This window comes from Sitodiplosis mosellana, unplaced genomic scaffold (assembly GCF_009176505.1).
Source record: "Sitodiplosis mosellana isolate CC-2019 unplaced genomic scaffold, AAFC_SMos_1.0 Smas_scaffold_18, whole genome shotgun sequence".
In the NCBI taxonomy this organism is placed as follows: domain Eukaryota; kingdom Metazoa; phylum Arthropoda; class Insecta; order Diptera; family Cecidomyiidae; genus Sitodiplosis; species Sitodiplosis mosellana.
In genome coordinates, this window is record NW_022595260.1 from 348,279 (window position 1) to 366,500 (window position 18,222).

The 18,222-nt window shown below is 35.2% G+C and overlaps 3 protein-coding genes across 5 annotated transcripts; 1 reads left to right on the forward strand and 2 right to left on the reverse strand.

The window, feature by feature from the left end:
* Positions 1-310: 310 nt before the first annotated feature.
* Positions 311-6,080, forward strand: LOC129568361 (focadhesin). The gene is made up of 10 exons (XM_055446079.1): positions 311-764; positions 830-1,051; positions 1,114-1,282; positions 1,346-1,645; positions 1,702-2,489; positions 2,596-2,793; positions 2,865-3,915; positions 3,995-4,212; positions 5,437-5,761; positions 5,827-6,080. The coding sequence occupies exons 1-10, from the start codon at positions 490-492 to the stop codon at positions 5,974-5,976; spliced, it is 3,696 nt and encodes a 1,231-aa protein (XP_055302054.1). The 5' UTR covers positions 311-489; the 3' UTR covers positions 5,977-6,080.
* On the reverse strand, positions 6,081-8,653 carry LOC129568362 (malate synthase-like). Of its 3 annotated transcripts, XM_055446082.1 has the most exons (7): positions 7,979-8,627; positions 7,543-7,824; positions 7,236-7,461; positions 6,964-7,175; positions 6,712-6,839; positions 6,486-6,624; positions 6,081-6,428 (listed from the first exon to the last, which is right to left on the reverse strand). In XM_055446082.1, the coding sequence occupies exons 1-7, from the start codon at positions 8,315-8,317 to the stop codon at positions 6,162-6,164; spliced, it is 1,593 nt and encodes a 530-aa protein (XP_055302057.1). In that variant the 5' UTR covers positions 8,318-8,627; the 3' UTR covers positions 6,081-6,161. The 3 variants fall into 3 exon arrangements, with proteins under 3 accessions (XP_055302057.1, XP_055302056.1, XP_055302055.1); XM_055446081.1 differs by having other exon boundaries at positions 6,964-7,461; positions 7,979-8,653; XM_055446080.1 differs by having other exon boundaries at positions 6,081-6,624; positions 6,964-7,461; positions 7,979-8,651.
* Positions 8,654-8,812: 159 nt separating this feature from the next.
* On the reverse strand, positions 8,813-12,235 carry LOC129568363 (mitotic spindle assembly checkpoint protein MAD1). The gene is made up of 8 exons (XM_055446083.1): positions 12,018-12,235; positions 11,793-11,922; positions 11,540-11,718; positions 11,285-11,473; positions 10,001-11,221; positions 9,841-9,918; positions 9,662-9,769; positions 8,813-9,582 (listed from the first exon to the last, which is right to left on the reverse strand). Exons 2-8 carry the CDS (start codon positions 11,905-11,907, stop codon positions 9,226-9,228), a joined length of 2,247 nt encoding a protein of 748 aa, XP_055302058.1. The 5' UTR covers positions 11,908-11,922; positions 12,018-12,235; the 3' UTR covers positions 8,813-9,225.
* Positions 12,236-18,222: the final 5,987 nt, after the last annotated feature.

Genomic DNA, 18,222 nt, shown 5'->3' on the forward strand with positions numbered 1-18,222 from the left:
AAAATTTCTTTTGAAAATTGGTTAATAAAATTATCTTATTAATAATAAGATGGATCTTATTAACTTTTTAATAAAATGGCGATCTTATTAATAATATGTTATGTTTGAGTTATTAGAAATTTTCTGATATTTTGGTTATTAACATATTAATAACATATCAAAAATGTAAATCTATACATGGTGTTATTACATATTGTTATAGCGAAAAAGTTGCGATAAAGCCTAGTTTTGAAAATTGAATATTTATTTTCACTTCAACAAAACATTGAAATAGTAGAATACTATGTATTGTCATTGGAAACCCTACAACAGTTGCCTAAACGTTCAAAACTGGCACTTGAAATATCTGACATTTGCGTAGTGAAATAGCGGGCAACGTAGTCTTAAAACATAACCATAATATAAACAAAACGCCAAATCTCAAATTCTTTGGAATTCAAACTTACTTTTTTCTACTTGAGTCTACAATTGTAATATCAAAGATACAGCATGGAAGATTTAAAGTGTTTGGCAGATAGCAATAATATGTTACAGTTGTCGAAGGCGTTGCAAAAGATAGAAAAAGCAATCGAACAGCAGAAAAAGGATTCGGCAAAGAAAGAATCAGCAATAGAAGAGTTGAACTTTCTCAAGGAACAGTGTTTGTCAAACAATATACAATTGAGTCTTTTGTCCAGCCAAAGCTTATACGGTCTAGTTGAAAACAATGTTCTGGAACCAGCAAATGTGCTCACAATGTTTATTACAATGCTTTCAAATGCCAAGTATGTTTCAAAACAAAATATTTATTTGATAAAAAATGACATTTCATTTTTTGCTAATGATTTAGCACACCAATGAAAATGAGCATCATCGGTCAAGGAATCATCAACATACTTTTACTGGATTTGAAAGTTGCAACTTTTCAGCTGAAATCAAATCAATCGTATGTATGCCCGTTTGACATGAAAACTGCACAACATCCAGTCATAACATTGATGTACAAAAAGAATGTGGATATTTTGGATTTGGCGACTAAACTTCAAGGCATTGTTAACCATGAGAACGAACAGTGAGTTAAAACACACACTAATAGTAATGTAGTAATTACAATATTGTTTATCTTCATTACAGTATTCGATCAAACAGCATTGAATTTTTACGGCCAGTATTCTTATATGTTTTATGTAATCCGATCCAAATTGCGAGTGCAGAATCTATTTGGTCAGTTTTTCTTAAACAGCACAGACTTAATGGGACCAATACACAAAGTTTACTTCATGAGATTTTCACTTGGTGTCGAGTAAGTTGTGCTATTAAAACCGATTATACTGGCATATGTTATTCATACTTTGACTATCATTAGATTACTCCAGATAGATGTCTCAGTTTATCCACACAGCTCATGGAGACGATTGAAGTGTATCTAGAAGCAAATAACAACCAATCTGCCTTCGAATACCAGATATATTTGATCGCTTTAATACTATCTCTAATTGAATATGGTTATGATCCACGGAATGCATTTAACACGATTTTAAAAACTATCCAACAAAATGATGCACAAATTGACGAAGAAATATTGAATTACATGTTAATTACGATGTCACAAATTGTTCACAACATTGCACCATTTTATTTACGGAATGCTCTCGAGATCATCAAGGTAATAAGATTAGAATATGCAAATTGAAACACAACACTAAACAGATGTGTTTATAGACTTTGAATGAGCAGAATGGAATCGGCAATATGATAATCCGCAATATGGTCCTGGATAGCCTAATCATTCGTTTAGCCATTAATGGGAAGAGCATGTCAGCTCTTGTTGCAGCGGATATTGATCGATTGATAAAGCAGTTACGAAAACAAAATACCGAGTCAAAAAACATTTGCTCGTCAGACAGGTTTATAAAAAATATACAATATTTGCATCCATTGATTGCAATGAACTTCAATCTGGGTCAATTATCCACAGAACTGTGTTTAGATGATCGAACCAAAAAGCGTTTGAAGCATTTCATTAGTTTCGTCAAAGCCAACAACGAATTTGCGAATGAAATGCATATATTCCTGCGATCGATTCTTCTATCAATCGAAGACTTGGCCTTATCGGACATATGGACAGACATTTTGAAGCAGTTGACGGCAAGTGCTAAAGATAACTCAAGTTTGGCTGGTGGCACAATTTATTTTATACTCTATTTGCTGGCCAAAGAAACTGAAGGCCGAAAACAAATGGAACTACTACGAGGACTGACATCGTTTACGGCCGTTAAGGAAAATATGTCACTCATTTTAAATACCTATCGTTCTCTATCTTCATCATCATCAACAGAGTTGCAAATTATTTCAATTGACTTGCATACACGATTATGGTTGGCCGAAAACCGAACTTATCAATTTTTGCACAAAGTTCTGATCACTGACGATGAAAAACTTTCTGTATCTGATAGATGGGAAATGAATGTCGTCAAAGCAAATGCAATCAAAGAAATTTGTTCACAGAAGTAGGTTATAAATTATGTTCCTTCAATTGATTTTCTAAATGTCAAATGGTATTTAAATTTATTGTATTAAGATCTAACTCAAATTGTTTTCATTCTATATTTTAAGAGCATCACAGCATGGAACGGACCTAGTGGCGCCTTTATCAAAAATACTGAACTGTTCTCTTGATAACGATTTGGCCAGTTCATTATCTCTTGATGCTGTTATTTGGCTATGTAAAAGTCATACGGTTAATATTGTTTCAACGTGGAAAGTATTGCGACGCGTTTTTGAATCAGAGCCAAAACCCAGAACTACCAAAAGGTATACATTCGGCCGAAGGTTTAGATGAAAAATGTTCATATATTTACAGTCGCAAATTTTTTCCTAAATAGTTTATGCGAGTTTTTTGGAGAGGTGTCATCTCTGAAAAGTGCTTCAAATGAATATGACCTATTATTTTGTGAAGCCTTGAAACGTCTATGGAACTTCATCACCAATTCAGAAGATATTGAAATAATCCGCGCTGCGCTTCGAGCTTTGCGTAATTTCGATTTAACCGAATTAACTTTGAAACATATACCACACATTCTGTTCAACAACATCAAATTACCGAGAGAATATCAGATTCAAATTGCTGCCTCACACAATGATCCTAATAATGATCCTCTTACTATATCTGACGTTTTACCATACATTCCTGGCGAGTGCTTATCAATTGAGCTCTTTAAAAATATCAATCAACGCGCTTTAGATGACTCCGTAGAATTTGTCACTCATTTGGTTGAAATGGAGATGTCACAGTTTCGCAGTGGTGTATATTTTCAGGCTGAGGGCAGGCCTGAACCAAAAGAATTGCAGAATTTGCATGCGCGCAGTCAACTCCGAGCTATGATCAGATTTTTGTGTGAACAATCGGAACGTAAGAGTGAGCCAGCAACTGCTATACAGTGTCTGAAATGTGTTGCTAAGAAGTATTCTCGGCCAATTCCACCACTCAATTGGTTTTTCCTCATTGAATACATTAACAATGGGATGAGATTTGATGGTTCTACTGTCGATGATCAATTCAAAATGAAGAAATATGCTCTCATGATTGCTGGAAATCAAAGCGCTCATTCTGGCTCAGCGAAATCGATTGTGGAGAACTATTTGCAATCATTCGATTCAAACACCAAAAATCTCGAAGAAATTCAAATAACACTGGAAATTTCGGTCAAGAGTTTAGGCATTTCCCCTCGAATACTTGCCGCATTTCTTCGAAACACATTAACTTTTGCATATGATCTATCGGCATCAAGTCATTTTGAGGAAAAATGCCACTTGGAAATGGGCCTCGAATCAATTGTAAAGACTTTCGATGAAAAAAGCTTAGTCCCCGAAAATGTGGACATAATAATCGATGCAATTTCCAGATTTAATGATATTCTGCCGAGAGATTCGAAGGTATATTGCTATTGCTATTATTTATTTTTGACACAAGAAATATACTACAGAATTTATGGAATATAATAATTTCTTGCAGATATATGATAAATATTCGACGTACGTTTTGAAATTGCCGTGTGAAAGTTTAGACAGATTAAGCACACCGGTTGAATGGAATTCTGAAAATTTTAGGAAATCATTAACTGTTAGAGCAAAAGCAGCGTCATTTCAAAAGAAATTTCCCACTGGGTCCAACCCGTGTATGTGGATAAATCTTTTGATTGACAATGCATTTGATCTGCGTGATCCAGTTGCGTAAGTATTACCCAAATGAATATTCAAAAACAGATATATTGTTAACACTATTATTGTTCTTGGGGCACCCAGGGCCCTCAGCGAACTTTAAAGTTGAATAAAAGTACTAAATAGTGTATAAACCAACCGGAGTTAAGTCTCATTGTATAGATTGAACATTTCTCTACACGAATGACATATACACATATGCATATGTGTGAGAATGTGTAAAATACAGCCTGCCGCAAAACATGTTACGCTGTTGTTCTTGGGGGACTCCAGAGCCCCATGGCTATTTTATATTATAACTTAACTATGATAAGAGATATCGATTTGATGTCTATGACAAACTTGTAGTACTCGAGCTGCTCTACAACTTTGCCGAAGACACTAAGTCATTATCTCTTATCAGTTTCGCGGAATACGCGAGAAACCGCAGAAAACCGCGAAAAAACGCGTTTTCTTCCTTATCATTTTTCACGGAACTGATAAGAGATAACGAGATGGTGTCTAAGGCAAAGTTGTAGTTCTGGTTGAGGACTACAATTATTCTGATTCATTATTCCGTTATCTTTTATCAATTATGCGAAAAAACGCGTTTTTTCCTTATCATTTTTTCACGGAACTGATAAGAGATAACGAAATAATGAATCGAAATAATTGTAGTACTCAGCCAGAACTACAACTTTGCCTTAGACACCATCTCGTTATCTCTTATCAGTTTCGCGGAATACGCGAGAAACCGCAGAAAACCGCGAAAAACGCGTTTTCTTCCTTATCATTTTCGCGAAACTGATAAGAGATAACGACTTGGTGTCTGTGGCAAAGTTGTAGTACTTGACCTGCTCTACATTTCTGTTGAAGAGGCAAGTCTCTTACTTCTTATCGGCTTCACTAAAACGAGGTGGGAAAATTTCGCGATTTTCGCGATTTTCGCGATTTTCGCGTTTTTCGCGGAACTGATAAGAGATAAGCAATATTTGTTGCAACAAAATTATAGCAAACCTCGAGTATTACAACTTTGCTTCAGACACTAATTTGTTATCTATTATAACAGTCCAGATTTCATATGAAATACATATGGGGCCCTGGAGTCCCTCAAGAACAGTAATATGTTGCAAATATGAAGAACAGTCATAGTGTTAAATAAATTTTATTGTTTTACGTACTTACATAGTACTTATAGTATTATAATTTGAAATGAAAGACGATATATTGTTCATACGACGGAGCTTTTTTTCACAGAGATGCTGAAAGAAAAGAAGAACTATTGATGACCATTTCAGACCTATTGATGGAATGGCAAAATGAACGTTTTACTTCTGAATGGATTATGTACTTTCTGGGGAAAGTTCAGTCAAATCTCAATCAAGACTCTACTAAAGAAACCATGGTTCACAGCCTATTTTCATTAGATTTATACATGTTCTGCATAGTGATGGTCTCGGGATGCGCCACTTTCGTAAATGATGAGCTAAGCATGAACAATCGAATGCGATGGCTGAAAAAGTTTCCAGAAGCCTTATGGCTTCTAAGCAAACTATCTAGCTGGGACAACCACATGCCAAGGGTAATACAACAACAAAATTTTCAAATAGAAGTGAATATTCAATATAACGAATTATTTGTTTTCAGATTTTCGAATTTCTGTACCACCTGAAGACTCAGCAGAATCATTTGCCAAACGAATACAATTCGATTATTTGCAATACAATAATTTGTGTAAGAAATCACGAATATTTCTTACAAAAGTCAACGTGGAACAGATTCATTTCACTCAAGTGACTATAAAGGGTTATTATTCGAATTATCTTTTTGAAGTAGTTTGCAAATTTATTTTGTTACGTCATTAGTTACGAAATAAGTAATTAAAAAATAAAACAAATAAATTTTGTCAAGTTTCTTTATTCCCTATTATTCATATAACACATATGAATGTTCTACCAAAATAAATTCACAAAAATCCCTTCTTATAGTTTACTCTCCAAGCCATCGTTCTTATTATGTAGTGCGCGAAATTTGTGATTATCATTCAAAAATGTTGTAATGTATTCAATATAGTTCCTCGACGAAATTATTTCGAGTAGAATATATTTGGATGAAATAAGGCGCTTCGCATCAGATGTTGTACATCCAAGAGTCTTACGCAGGCTAATAATAATATCATCTAAATGCTTGTAGACTAAATGCCGTGTCACAAATTTATCATGTTCGCCAACACTGTCTTCAATCGGAGTCTGATGGGAAAATTGATCAGATACAGACATATGTATGATTAAAAACACACTTCTTACGTTGAATCGAATCCACTGCCAAAGTTGAGACCGAGATATTTCAGCCGTTGCTGAATCTTCAACAGCGCCTTCAAAGTAAAATACACCCATCCCAGAAAGCCAGTGATAGATGAAAAGTAAAGCAACTGAAATGTTGTGCCTGAAAAGTGTTAAGACATTACATCAAAACTAAACAAGTTTATATCTAAACTAATTTATGAGGTCACACGAAAAATGCTTTATTCACTTCAGTCCGTCGATTGTGACACCGCCCTTTGGGATTTCTAATAGGGTTCGTTCGCTTATATCGCTTATATTTGGCACCATCTTCAATTGATTATCAGAGGACCCGCAAGTTTCCGACCAAAGTTTATTCTATAGCGGAAGAATGAATATAGAGTTTTTTTTAGATATGTATTCAGAACGATTTTGCTAATACCTCTGAAGATTTTGTTTGTTCTTTCATTTAAAATCATATTATTTAAAAACTCAATCATACCATGTGAACTACAAGTCTCAAGTCATGAACCATAAAGCCATCCACTCCCATTTCAATTTCAGCTTTTTTTGCGTCATACACTTGGTTGATTATTTCATTGACTCGGTTGTTTACTGCATTCTCTTTTCCTGCTGGCAACACCTTTGCAGCCATTCCACCAGTGGCCAAAGCACCGTGTTTATGACAAGTTGCTATCAGTAGACGCATGTACGCTGATAAAAATAATTTCGAAACATTGACGTATTTGTTTCGGTCAGGGATCAAAAATTCACGACTGTTTCCAAACTTTGAAATTATGCTTGCGCTATAATCCCAAATGCCACAGTTTAAACCGATTATATGGTCACGTATTGAATACAATATCGGTTCCATTGAATAAACAGCCAGAATATTTTCAATCAAAATGATACTCTTAATGCTTCTTTCCGGAATGGATAAACGTCGTTGTGTCCATACAAATATTTCATTCCATAGCGCGCTTTCTACTGGATCTTCAATCTAATGAATGCATATATGTAGCGATCGACAATTAAGCCACTTTTTACGTAATGTATACAGAAAATTGTGCGTTAAGTTAACCTTTGATAAATAGAAGTATGGTCCAATTTTAAGGTCATGCATTCGTTTTGCATTGTGAAACATCAACAGTGCGAAATCGAATAATGGGCCAGAAACTTCCTTCCCGTTGATCATACAGTGGTGTTCGATCATATTGAAGGCCCGAGGACGTAGCCACAAGATTGGTGCTTTCTCAATATTTGATGGCCCATTTGGCAGCATTGAATGTACTGCCATAGTTACGTTGTATATGCCAGTAATCGTGTTTCTAAACGTAGGACAATGACCGTCGTCGAAGTCAACCTACACACACATATATACATATGTGTATATATGTATATTGTGGAGAATGAAAATAAATGAAAATAACTTAATGGTCATCCACATATTATTCTTCAATAGGCTCTTGGTTACCAGTCATTAGTTTCTAAACATTCAATTTTTAATGAAATCCTACCTGAATTCCTTGAACATCAGCATACAATGCATCGGTAAAATTGATTGTGTTCGCAGGTGATACATCTCCCAAATCTAATTTTCTGTTTCTAATTCTATGTGGAATCTCTGTAATTGTCCAGTCTTTTTCATCGATTTTCCGAAACTCAGGTTTCCAGTTACCGCTTGTGATGTCAATGCGTCGTCTTTCACGTGCCAAAAGTAATGAATCAACTTTGGTATCAAATTCTGTTATAAATTCACGTAAAAATTGTTTAGCACTTTTAGTGAAAATTCGGGAATATTGTTTTTCCAAGCGTTGAGGTGGTCCTTCTAATGAAATCCCTTCTGTGTGCTCCATATTGAATGTAATTTTCAGGCAGACAAATTTACGGAGTGAACCCGATCCATCAAAAGGTCGAAACGAACTAACTCAAATAAAAGTCTTTTCCCTCAGATTTCAACTCATTTGTTTTTTTTGTGTGTTATACACAGCACAAGTAAACAGTGTTTTTCACTGCAAAGAACGAATAAAGTAAGTCTGGCAATTAATCAAAATTGTCTTTGAATGATAATGCTTTTTAAATGTTTAAACAGAAGTTTGATAAGAATAAATAATGTTTAAACAAGGCTTATGCCAAGTATAAACACTATGCGTTCATTGTGTTGATACGCCGATGACACTCATGTGTTTCATGACATTTTGAATGTATGACATGCGAATACGTAGTAGTGTCATGACATTCGAAATGTTATTAAATTACTTACGTCGCATTTGTTGTGCACTTTATGAAGTTTAACACTATGCACGTATCTGAAAGATCGGATGAAAAAAAAACTACAAATAAATACACAGTTTTTTTTGTCTTTTCATTTGTTTTCAATTTATTTCGCTGTAAAACTTATGTAGAACAACAGCAAATATTATATTTGGTTCTTAAATAGATGGTTTCAAAGGATTTGGACATTAGTTTCCGTATGAGAATCATCCAAAGTCCATTCGATGGAGATTTTACAATAAGATTTCGATTAAACTATAGCCGGAGAGCGCTGTCCGGCTATAAAACTGAATTGTATGTTTACTGAAAAGTTCATATCGAAATGCTTGAAAGGGGACCTATGCTATCTTTGTGTGTCAAGACAATATTTCGTAATTGACATATTAAGAAAATTTTGAACTTCAAACCTAATATCTATGGTCGCCCTCCAAATATTGCTTCCTCTAATATTGATGTTATGGATGTCTTTTGAAATGATTGAAAATTGCGCTTAATTAACTGCCATCGTCGATCGATTGAACAGTTCTAAAGTTAATGAGCTGAGGAAAGCAGGCATTGAATTGTGCGCTGCCAAATAATTTCCAACCATATCGGACAGCGTGAGTGAGTAGTCCGTTTCCAACATATCCAGTTCACCACCATCGTTCAATCGGAAGTTTAAGTATTCGTCTTCGTTTTCAGCATACACACTTGATATGCGATAGTTACTGTTTCCAATCCGATCAACACGGTATCCAAACAACAAATAAATCACTTCGCGGAATTCCATGGAAGCCGCTCTATATATTTCCTTATAATGCTGTTGTTTGCTTTCAAGTGACTGGATTTTGTTTCGCAACGCATTGATCTAGAAAGACAAATATATTAAATGAAAAAAAGTTCTGATTGTTCTTGATCGTTTTTGATTTTCGTTAGTGATTTCATACTTCTTGGATGCTAACTGTCGTACTACCCGAAGTGGTTTCATTCAACCGTGTAGTTAAATCCTGATGTTCATCTTCCATTTTGCGAATTTTACGCTTGAGCCGTTCAATCTACAAATAGAATTATTGAGAAATTTACATGAGTGTACATTAAAACACATATAATTGTGTTGTATTTTTACCTCCGCCCGTAATTTGTCCACTTCATTTTTGTAATTGTCAGCGGATTCATCCGCTGGATTCATCGTCATGTGCACAACCTAAGACATTGAAAATGAGGTGTATAAGACAAGGATTGTTCAAGCGAGAATGCATTCCAATGCACACATTTGAAGTACTTACTTTCAGCTCTTTACCATTACAGCCAATGTTGAATGCGTCCTTAACTTTTGCATGCTCGCAAATCATCTCTAGTTCGTCTTTACGACGTTGAAGACGGTCATTTTCCATACGAAGTTTTTCCAACTCTTTATGCAGATGTTCATTCTGCTCACTGGACGTCGGAAGACCACCGTTCAATTCGCTATTGGCACTACGTGCAACCTCCAATTCTTTTTCCAATGTTGCACAAATTTCCTTGTATCCCGCCAGCGATTTTTCAACAACGTCCAATCGAGACTTCAGCTCGATATCAGCATGAGAATCAAATGACTGCGCGGAGATGGTCAGGTCTTTTTCGTAGTTTTCAAGCAAATGTTTGAAGCAATCGCGTTCTTTGGCAATAAGCGCGAGCTTCTTCTGCAAGCGTTGCAGAGCAGTTTTATAGTTTCTTAAATTGGTGGTCAATGTTTCATTTGTTTTGATGTTGAGTTCATTTTGCTTGCGAAGCTCATAGATTTGGTCATCAATTGATGCTTTTTCAAGGTTCGCAACACCAGCATCGCTTGCCAGAACCAAATGCTCTTTTTGAATTTGATCAATATACGATCGAAGTTGTAGCGGTGTTGGTAGTGTGTTGGCTGGACAAAATTCTTCAGCCATTTTCTTCCATAACTTAAGTTCCTGTTCAATGGAGCTCAATTTGGTTCCAAGATCAACATTGTTTGCGGTATTTTTTGTTTGCAGTTCCAGACGTGTCTTTAAATCATGCACTTGCTCCTCAAGCAACAGCTTATTACCGATGGTTTCTTGAAGATTTTTGTTGTCTCGTGTCAAGCGTTCACATTCACGTTCCAACTCGGTTACCTTCGCCAAGCGTGTTTGGAATACTTTCGACAAATTTTTCCATTCACCATAACTAGCCAGGTCAGCTTCCAGCTCCTTAACTCTTCTTTGCGACGATTCCAGCTGATATCGTTCGTTTTCCAACTGACTGGACAGATTATTCGACTGTTTAAGGCTTTCGTTCAATTCCTCGTTACGTGCACGTAACGTGTTGAGCTCATCTTGCATCATATTAATTTGTGTTCTTAATTGAGTGGCATCTAAGGTCAAGGTCGATACACGAGTATTCAAATCATGAATTATCTCTCGTGCATTGTTGTCCACGTCTCGATTTGTTCTGCGAAGGGTTTCGACGACTTCGTCGTACTTTTGTTTCTGTTTTGCCATTTCGTTTTTTATCTACAATGTTGTGATATTGGAAGTTTCAATGGTTCAGTAATCATTGTTCTGAAATTAAAATACCTTAACAAGAGCATCTTTGTCGGTGGCACTTTTTTTCCGCATAAATTTTATCATTTTATCGTATTCTGTGTTCTTAGTCACAGCAGTATCCAGTTGGGTTTGCAGATTTTTCAGACGCCCCTCATATAGCTGTTCAAGATTTTTGTGTAAATGTGTGCGATCTTCAATCTCTTTTTTGAGTTGCAGAACCTAAATAAAATCAATACGGAGTCAGACTATTTGCCAGTATGAACAATTCAAATGTTTGTTTCTCACTTTTGTGTTGGCTTCAATCAAGTCAGCTTTTAAAATGCGCACTTCCCACTGGTTGCTGCTATTTAGCGTGCTATTGCAACTTATGTTGCTGTAGTTAAACGAAATGTCACTTTCATCGTCAGCACGGCGTCGCTTTAACGACGGCGACAACGGAGAATCATCGCTAGACTTTCGGTTTCCTATGGAGATGGAATAAAAATCATAATTGAAGTTTGAGCAATCGAAATCTGAATTATAAAATGATGCTACTAACCGTCACCGGAGCTGCTGAGGAAGCTATAGCTCAGTCGCTTTGCATTGGTGTTGATTTTACTTGATGCCTCAAATGAATCAAACATCTTTTCGATGGAAGTCTTAACTTCTTCCATTTTGGACACCTTTTCCTAGGGTTAAAATAGAAATCAATTTTTTTATTGAGATAATCTCATAATTTGTTTCGTTTGATTGTGACAAATAATTCAACAACAGTGTAATTTACCTATGATAATTTAAGTCCCTTCAATCTCTTGAAATCTTCGTCCTATTTTCCCTCAAGTGTTGTATACAAATTTAATTTCCACAATTTTTTTCGGCCTTAAGACGCCGCCAACTACACCGATTACAAAACCTACGGCATCAAATTGCAACAAATATTACATGTGTGTTTATTTTACGCTTGTGCAGGTTTGATCTGTCAGTAACAAGAAAAAGAAGGAGCGGATTTACGAACGTCGACGTTTTAATGTAGTAGCATTTGTTGATCTAGTACGTTGATTGCATTGAATAATTCTTTGTTACATTTAGACGTTCTATAATTTAAATCAGAGATTCGGAATTCTAAAACAACGTTTTTCGTTGAAAGATTTTTCCATGCACCTAGAAATGAATGTCCGAGAATGAAAACGCAACTTCTATTCACAACACATATAAGTGAAACAAAAATAAAAAATTTATTGAAATGAAACAACACAATCGAATTTTTTGTTGTTACACTTTGAGAAAATTCGATTGTGTTGTTTCATTTCAATAAATTTTTTATTTTTGTTTCACTTATATGTGTTGTGAATAGAAGTTGCGTTTTCATTCTCGGACATTCAAATCATTATTAAATACTTCAAAATTATAATCAAACAATATTAAAATTATGACGACTTTTACAATTTCTCAATGATTTTTTTTCTTTTCTTTATAATGTTTATTTTTTATTCATCCAAAATAAAATATATTGCATTCCAAGTGATTTTGATGAAAAATTTCATCATGAAATCCCAATTAATGATCTACCAACTCTTTCGTTTTGCTCAATCTAAACTGTTATTCAGTCTCAAATGTTTTGTGCCAAATTTCTACGACAATTTGCAAAATTCGTTAGGAATAATTCCAAACGATCGATTAAATTTGAGATCAATCATTCAGCGTTCAATGACTGTTTAATCATTTTTATTAGTTCAAATTGCATTTACGAACTATCAAATCACACTCAAATAATTTCTCACTTTTATTCGTCGATTTTTTTTACCGGTACAATTTGAATAGTACTTACAATAATTTAAGAATAATTTCAAATGATTATTATCAGTGAAGTTTTTCTTCGATTGAATTGCCTCTGAAAGTAAAACAGAACTGGTTTGAGTAGAATTAAATAATTATAATTATTAATTGTGGTATTGCATAGTGTGTACTACACCTGTAGTATTACCAAGAATGAAATTTATTTATTTATTTATTTATTTATTCACCGTCAAAATTTAAGTATATTCCATCGTTCAAAGTACTTCATGTGAATTTCATCCGTTAAAAATGAGCAGCCTATTATTCGCGTTGTTGCAGTGTTTCGTTTTTTTCGTGGAACTAATAGAATACAACGTAATGGTAACTTCAGTAAAGTTGTAGAGTACTATCACTTCGTCAGAAATTTAACTACCAACGATCGCTAAATTCTTTGAGCACCTCGTCAACGTAAATTTGCTTGAAATCGTTCGTGATCGCATCTCGCTTAACCAACATGGGTTTATGAAAGGACGATCTACAGCATCAAACTTAACCGAGTTTGTGTACTATGCCCAGAGTGGCTTGAACATTGGAGCACAAGTTGATGTCCTGTACACGGACTTTACTAAAGCCTTTGATCGAGTAGATCACAGCATTTCGATTCATCCGTATGAAAACCAATACACTTTTTGTGCATGCTACTACTTCTTCTTCTTCACACTATCGTACACACAATCGTGCACAATGGAAGCGGCCATATTGAATATTTATAGTGTATTGTCATTATTTCTTCCAATATGGCGACTTACAGTATGTGTTAAGAAGGAGAAGCAGTACCATTCCTCAGTTTGCATACGGACGTTTCGATTCGAAAATTGAGGTCATTCAATCTACCTCAATATTTGCTGACATGTTTCAAGTCGCACCTGGAGATTTGAATTCGTCAAACATGGAACAAGTAATAATAATTATTATTCTGCACCATACAGTGTTTCTTCGCCAGAGGTGGTTTATTTGATATAAATATTCATTTATATTTTTCATTTTTATCAACACCGCCAAAAAACTGGCTGAATATTTGGTTTTGCAGGAAAATGACTCCAAGAGTCATGAAAAACCTGATCTTTTGATTTTTATACAATTTAGGGTATAACAGTTTGATTATACACAGTTATTGGTTCTCGACTAGGCAAAAGAGTAACCCAATTTATGACTATGCGAATGACCAAACATGAAATGTCTAATGAAAGCCGATTGTCAACGGTTCAAGATAATCTACAACGCGTTTGAGAAATGATAGACCAACTGGAGCGTTAAACATATTAGTGTCGACCTCAATGAATGCAAAAGACATCGTTCAATTTATCAAATAGGTGGTAAATTGAAGAGAAGTTTTACGTCTAATCCAAACAAGTCCCTGTTGGTAGTTTTGAAATTACAATTCTTGTCGAGACCAAAAGATATAATCAATTTAAGTTAATCTTCGTAATACATTGACATAACTCAATCAATTTCCTTTATAAACCAATAATAGGTCAAAACAATCACCAACTCATATATATTTACATTATATTACCACACGCCCCGGACGGGGTCATAACGCCCCGGGCGGACAGCATGCTTCTGTGTTTTCTATTACATTGGAGTATGCTGTCCGTCCGGGGCGTTATGACCGCTACTCGTAATATGGGGTCGCCGAATTGGCTGAAAATTGGCTTGGAGCCTTGTTTGGGTGAGAAAATGAGAAAACCAAAACCTTAGGGCTGTAATTGGCCCACATTTTTAAGTTCAACCAGTGTGAAATTTTGCAAAAAAATTAAAAAATCTAAAAAAGGGTTTGCGTCAACTGAAATCTAACTGTAAAGTTGTTGAGACATTGCCAAACTTATGGTACCGTTGGAAAGGAAATCGATGGGGCTACAGGAACTGCCTAAACTCTTGAAAAATGGGTTCAAAGTATAAAATGTGAAAAAAGTAAAAAACATGGGGTTTTTGGCATGTTTTTTTTTGCGTCAAAGGATAGCCTATATCGCGCCGCTTCACATAGAAAAATAAAATTTCGTGTATACCTATATGAATCATATGTAATTTTTCACCGTTTTTGTGGGTAAAATGGGCGAAATGGCCTCCCACGATGTTTTTGACTGAGAAAACTGCTATTTTTTCGTCAGAATACATGAAAATATGATCATTTGAACATCGGCTTACCTAGAAATTTGGTCTGAAATCGACATTTCTACATGGAGCAAGCGAATGTTCGCAATCTGCATACAAAATCACATTTAGGAAGAACAAGACATGGAAACGCTACAGACTCTGGCTATCATCAGTCGTTTGAATGGAAGTACATTTTGGCATCCCGTGAATTTGATAAACTGAACACGGAACTGTACAACACACACGTGGAGAAAATGAATACTTCACTCAAGCACCAACAAATCCAACAAATATTGCTTTTGAAATAGTCGACGACCTTAATAATTTCACATAAAACTCAAACAATTAGAAAATAATTTAACACACCTAAATGCATTTCGAACCGTTGTTTGCAAATTTCTTCAATAGCAACTATGATGACTCAACGACTCAAGGCGTTCAACAATCGCCCATCGAAGAGTAACAGCAAAGTGAGGACTTTCAGCTCGACATCAATTTTGTGCTTGAAGAGGTACAAGCCGTGAACACCAAGAAAGGTATGGGTTCCGATGGTATCCATTGATACTTAAAAACTGCGCGAGTCATTTGGCGGCTCCACTCGCGGAGATTTTCAACGAAAATAAAATAATTATTATATAAAGTGAAACATCGGCGCGAACTTTTTTCAACAAATTTCATTGAAATGTAACACGCGGTGTTTCACTTTGAAAAAATCTCTATCGATGTTACACTTTGAAAAAATAATTCTTTTGTGTTTCATTTAAATATGCTGTGAATACAAGTCTCACTTTTGCCCTCACCCATTCAAATGTCAAAAATATTTTTCCTAATTGTCCACGGGTCCTCGAACTCTCTTCCAAAAATTTTGATCCATGCTAATCTTGACTTTGCTTTGGCGATAATGAATTCAATGTGTGCGTTGAAATTCATGTTCACATCCAAAATGACCCCCAGATCCTTCATCACTTCGACACGGCCAATTTTTTCGTTGTCAATCGTGTATTCAAAATTATATTTCAGCTGTCCTCGGTGGTATGATATGAATTTAGACTTCTTGAAATTCAATTTCAGCTTATTTTTGTCGAATTCCGTTCGGAAATTCGAGTTTTGGCCATGTGTAGATTTTACCATGTAAACCAATGTAATTGCAGCCGCGACAAAGCGCGCTAATTATACGAAAAAATGCCAAAAATGGCCAAAAATATTTTTTGTCCGATTTAGATGAAATTTGGTACACTGGATTTGGAAAGCTGTAACGCGTGAGTAAGTGTAGAGTTACTCTTTCGCAAAAAAAATGAGTATGTGGAGACATACTCAAATGAGTAGGAACAAGAGTAGGAAAAAGAGTAGGTATAGAGTTACACTTTGGGAAAAAAATGAGTAGGTCGAGACATACTCAAAGTCAAAGAGTAATTACTCTGAGTATATACTCTCTTACTCAAAGAGTAACTAATGAGTAGGAGAGTAGGTCAAGACTTACTCATTTCAAAAATGATTGAGTAGGAGAATATATACTCGCTATTTCGGCCACCTGTAAATGGCTTGCTGTAGTAACTCTGAATCCTGTTGAGATTTGTTGATTTTGGCAATCTTGATGTCATCAGCTAACAGTAATATCATGTTGTCTGGGGACATTTGATCCACGATGCCGTTGATAAATAGCAGAAACAGTGTGGGTCCTAAGTGGCTCCCCTGTGGGACAACCGACGAAAGCTGTAAAATCGTCCGATTCACTTATGGGTTTGAATGGAGAAATTCTAAATTGGATACAGTCATATTTGGATGGACGACAACAAATTGTCAAATTGAATGAAGCAATGTCAAAAGCCATTAATTTTTGGTCAAAAATGACTTTTGCAATTACTTTTTTTTTCTAACTACAGTGCAGAGACTGAAATAAGAAATTTTCAGAAGATCCGAAAAAGCGATAAATTGTGTTCAGAAGATCCGAAATTCCGATTGCAATCTAAAAAACAAAACGAAACTCTGAATTATAGATTAAAATTTATTGACAATAAGGAAAAATATCGCGTCACGACTCTTAGACGACAAAACGAAACGCTTGAAAACTTGATCTAAAATCAAAACTCGTGACGATATTGTTCCTTATTGCGAGTAGATTTTCACTATAGTGAATGCGAAAAAAAACTTTTGAACTTCGTATCCAGTGATAATACAGCCTCCTAGCGCCACTCAAAATGATTTTAGTCTTCTTGAGTGGTAAATCCACGCACAGGAGCGTCACTCCATTTTAACCTCGTCTAGAAGTTTTTCATCTGATTTAAAATATACGCAATATCCACCAAATATCTAAAATAATAAATAAATGCGTTTATCGCAAATATTTATGTATAAATGCATTATAGTGTGTATAACGGCCAATTTATGTTGTTCGGGATAAATTTAGTCCGAGGGGTAAAATGGATTTTCGTCAGAAGACCAAATTTTTCGATAAAATTTATACTTATCACATAGGGAATTGATGCTAAACTCCATTCCGGCTATTAATAATGTTAAAAGTATTTCAAATCATCTGGCAACACCTGTCAAATTACACGTCTACTTTTTAGCACTACATCAAATGAAGAGCTACTAATCTGCTTTTTAGCACTACATGAAATGTAGAGCTACTAATCTGCTTTTCAGCACTACATGAAATGTAGAGCTACTAATCTGCTTTTCAGCACTACATGAAATGTAGAGCTACTAATCTGCTTTCTTTTTTTTCTAGATACTTTTTGAGTGTTGAAACAAATTATGGTGAATTTGAATTTTATGCTCATATTTTTTATTTAATTTAAAACATTGGCAGTAACGACAAATAAGTGCATAAAATCTCAAAGCGCCAATCAAATTTTTATTATCAAATGTTGTTTAAAAATTACATTATTTTTTCGTATAATATCACCGTCCGACAAAATAAAAGTTGTCGTCTCGCCATTGGGTGTTTGAATGCACGTTGATAGAGGACCCCAACACAAACATTTCTGCATCATTACTTTTTCCGGGAGACGTCTGAATAAGAAAAATATCGCCTTTGGTAGGCTCTAAGGTAG

Coding starts and splice junctions, on each gene's coding strand:
- LOC129568361 (XM_055446079.1), top strand. CDS start 490: ATGGAAGATTTAAAGTGTTTGGCAGATAGCAATAATATGTTACAGTTG. Junction 2,794..2,864: donor AAACCCAGAACTACCAAAAG/GTATACATTCGG, acceptor TTTCCTAAATAG/TTTATGCGAGTTTTTTGGAG. Junction 3,916..3,994: donor TTCTGCCGAGAGATTCGAAG/GTATATTGCTAT, acceptor AATTTCTTGCAG/ATATATGATAAATATTCGAC.
- LOC129568362 (XM_055446080.1), bottom strand. CDS start 8,317: ATGGAGCACACAGAAGGGATTTCATTAGAAGGACCACCTCAACGCTTG. Junction 6,840..6,963: donor TGAGACTTGTAGTTCACATG/GTATGATTGAGT, acceptor CTTCCGCTATAG/AATAAACTTTGGTCGGAAAC. Junction 6,625..6,711: donor GTCACAATCGACGGACTGAA/GTGAATAAAGCA, acceptor AACACTTTTCAG/GCACAACATTTCAGTTGCTT.
- LOC129568363 (XM_055446083.1), bottom strand. CDS start 11,907: ATGGAAGAAGTTAAGACTTCCATCGAAAAGATGTTTGATTCATTTGAG. Junction 9,919..10,000: donor GTAATGGTAAAGAGCTGAAA/GTAAGTACTTCA, acceptor TCAATGTCTTAG/GTTGTGCACATGACGATGAA. Junction 9,583..9,661: donor CGACAGTTAGCATCCAAGAA/GTATGAAATCAC, acceptor TTGTCTTTCTAG/ATCAATGCGTTGCGAAACAA.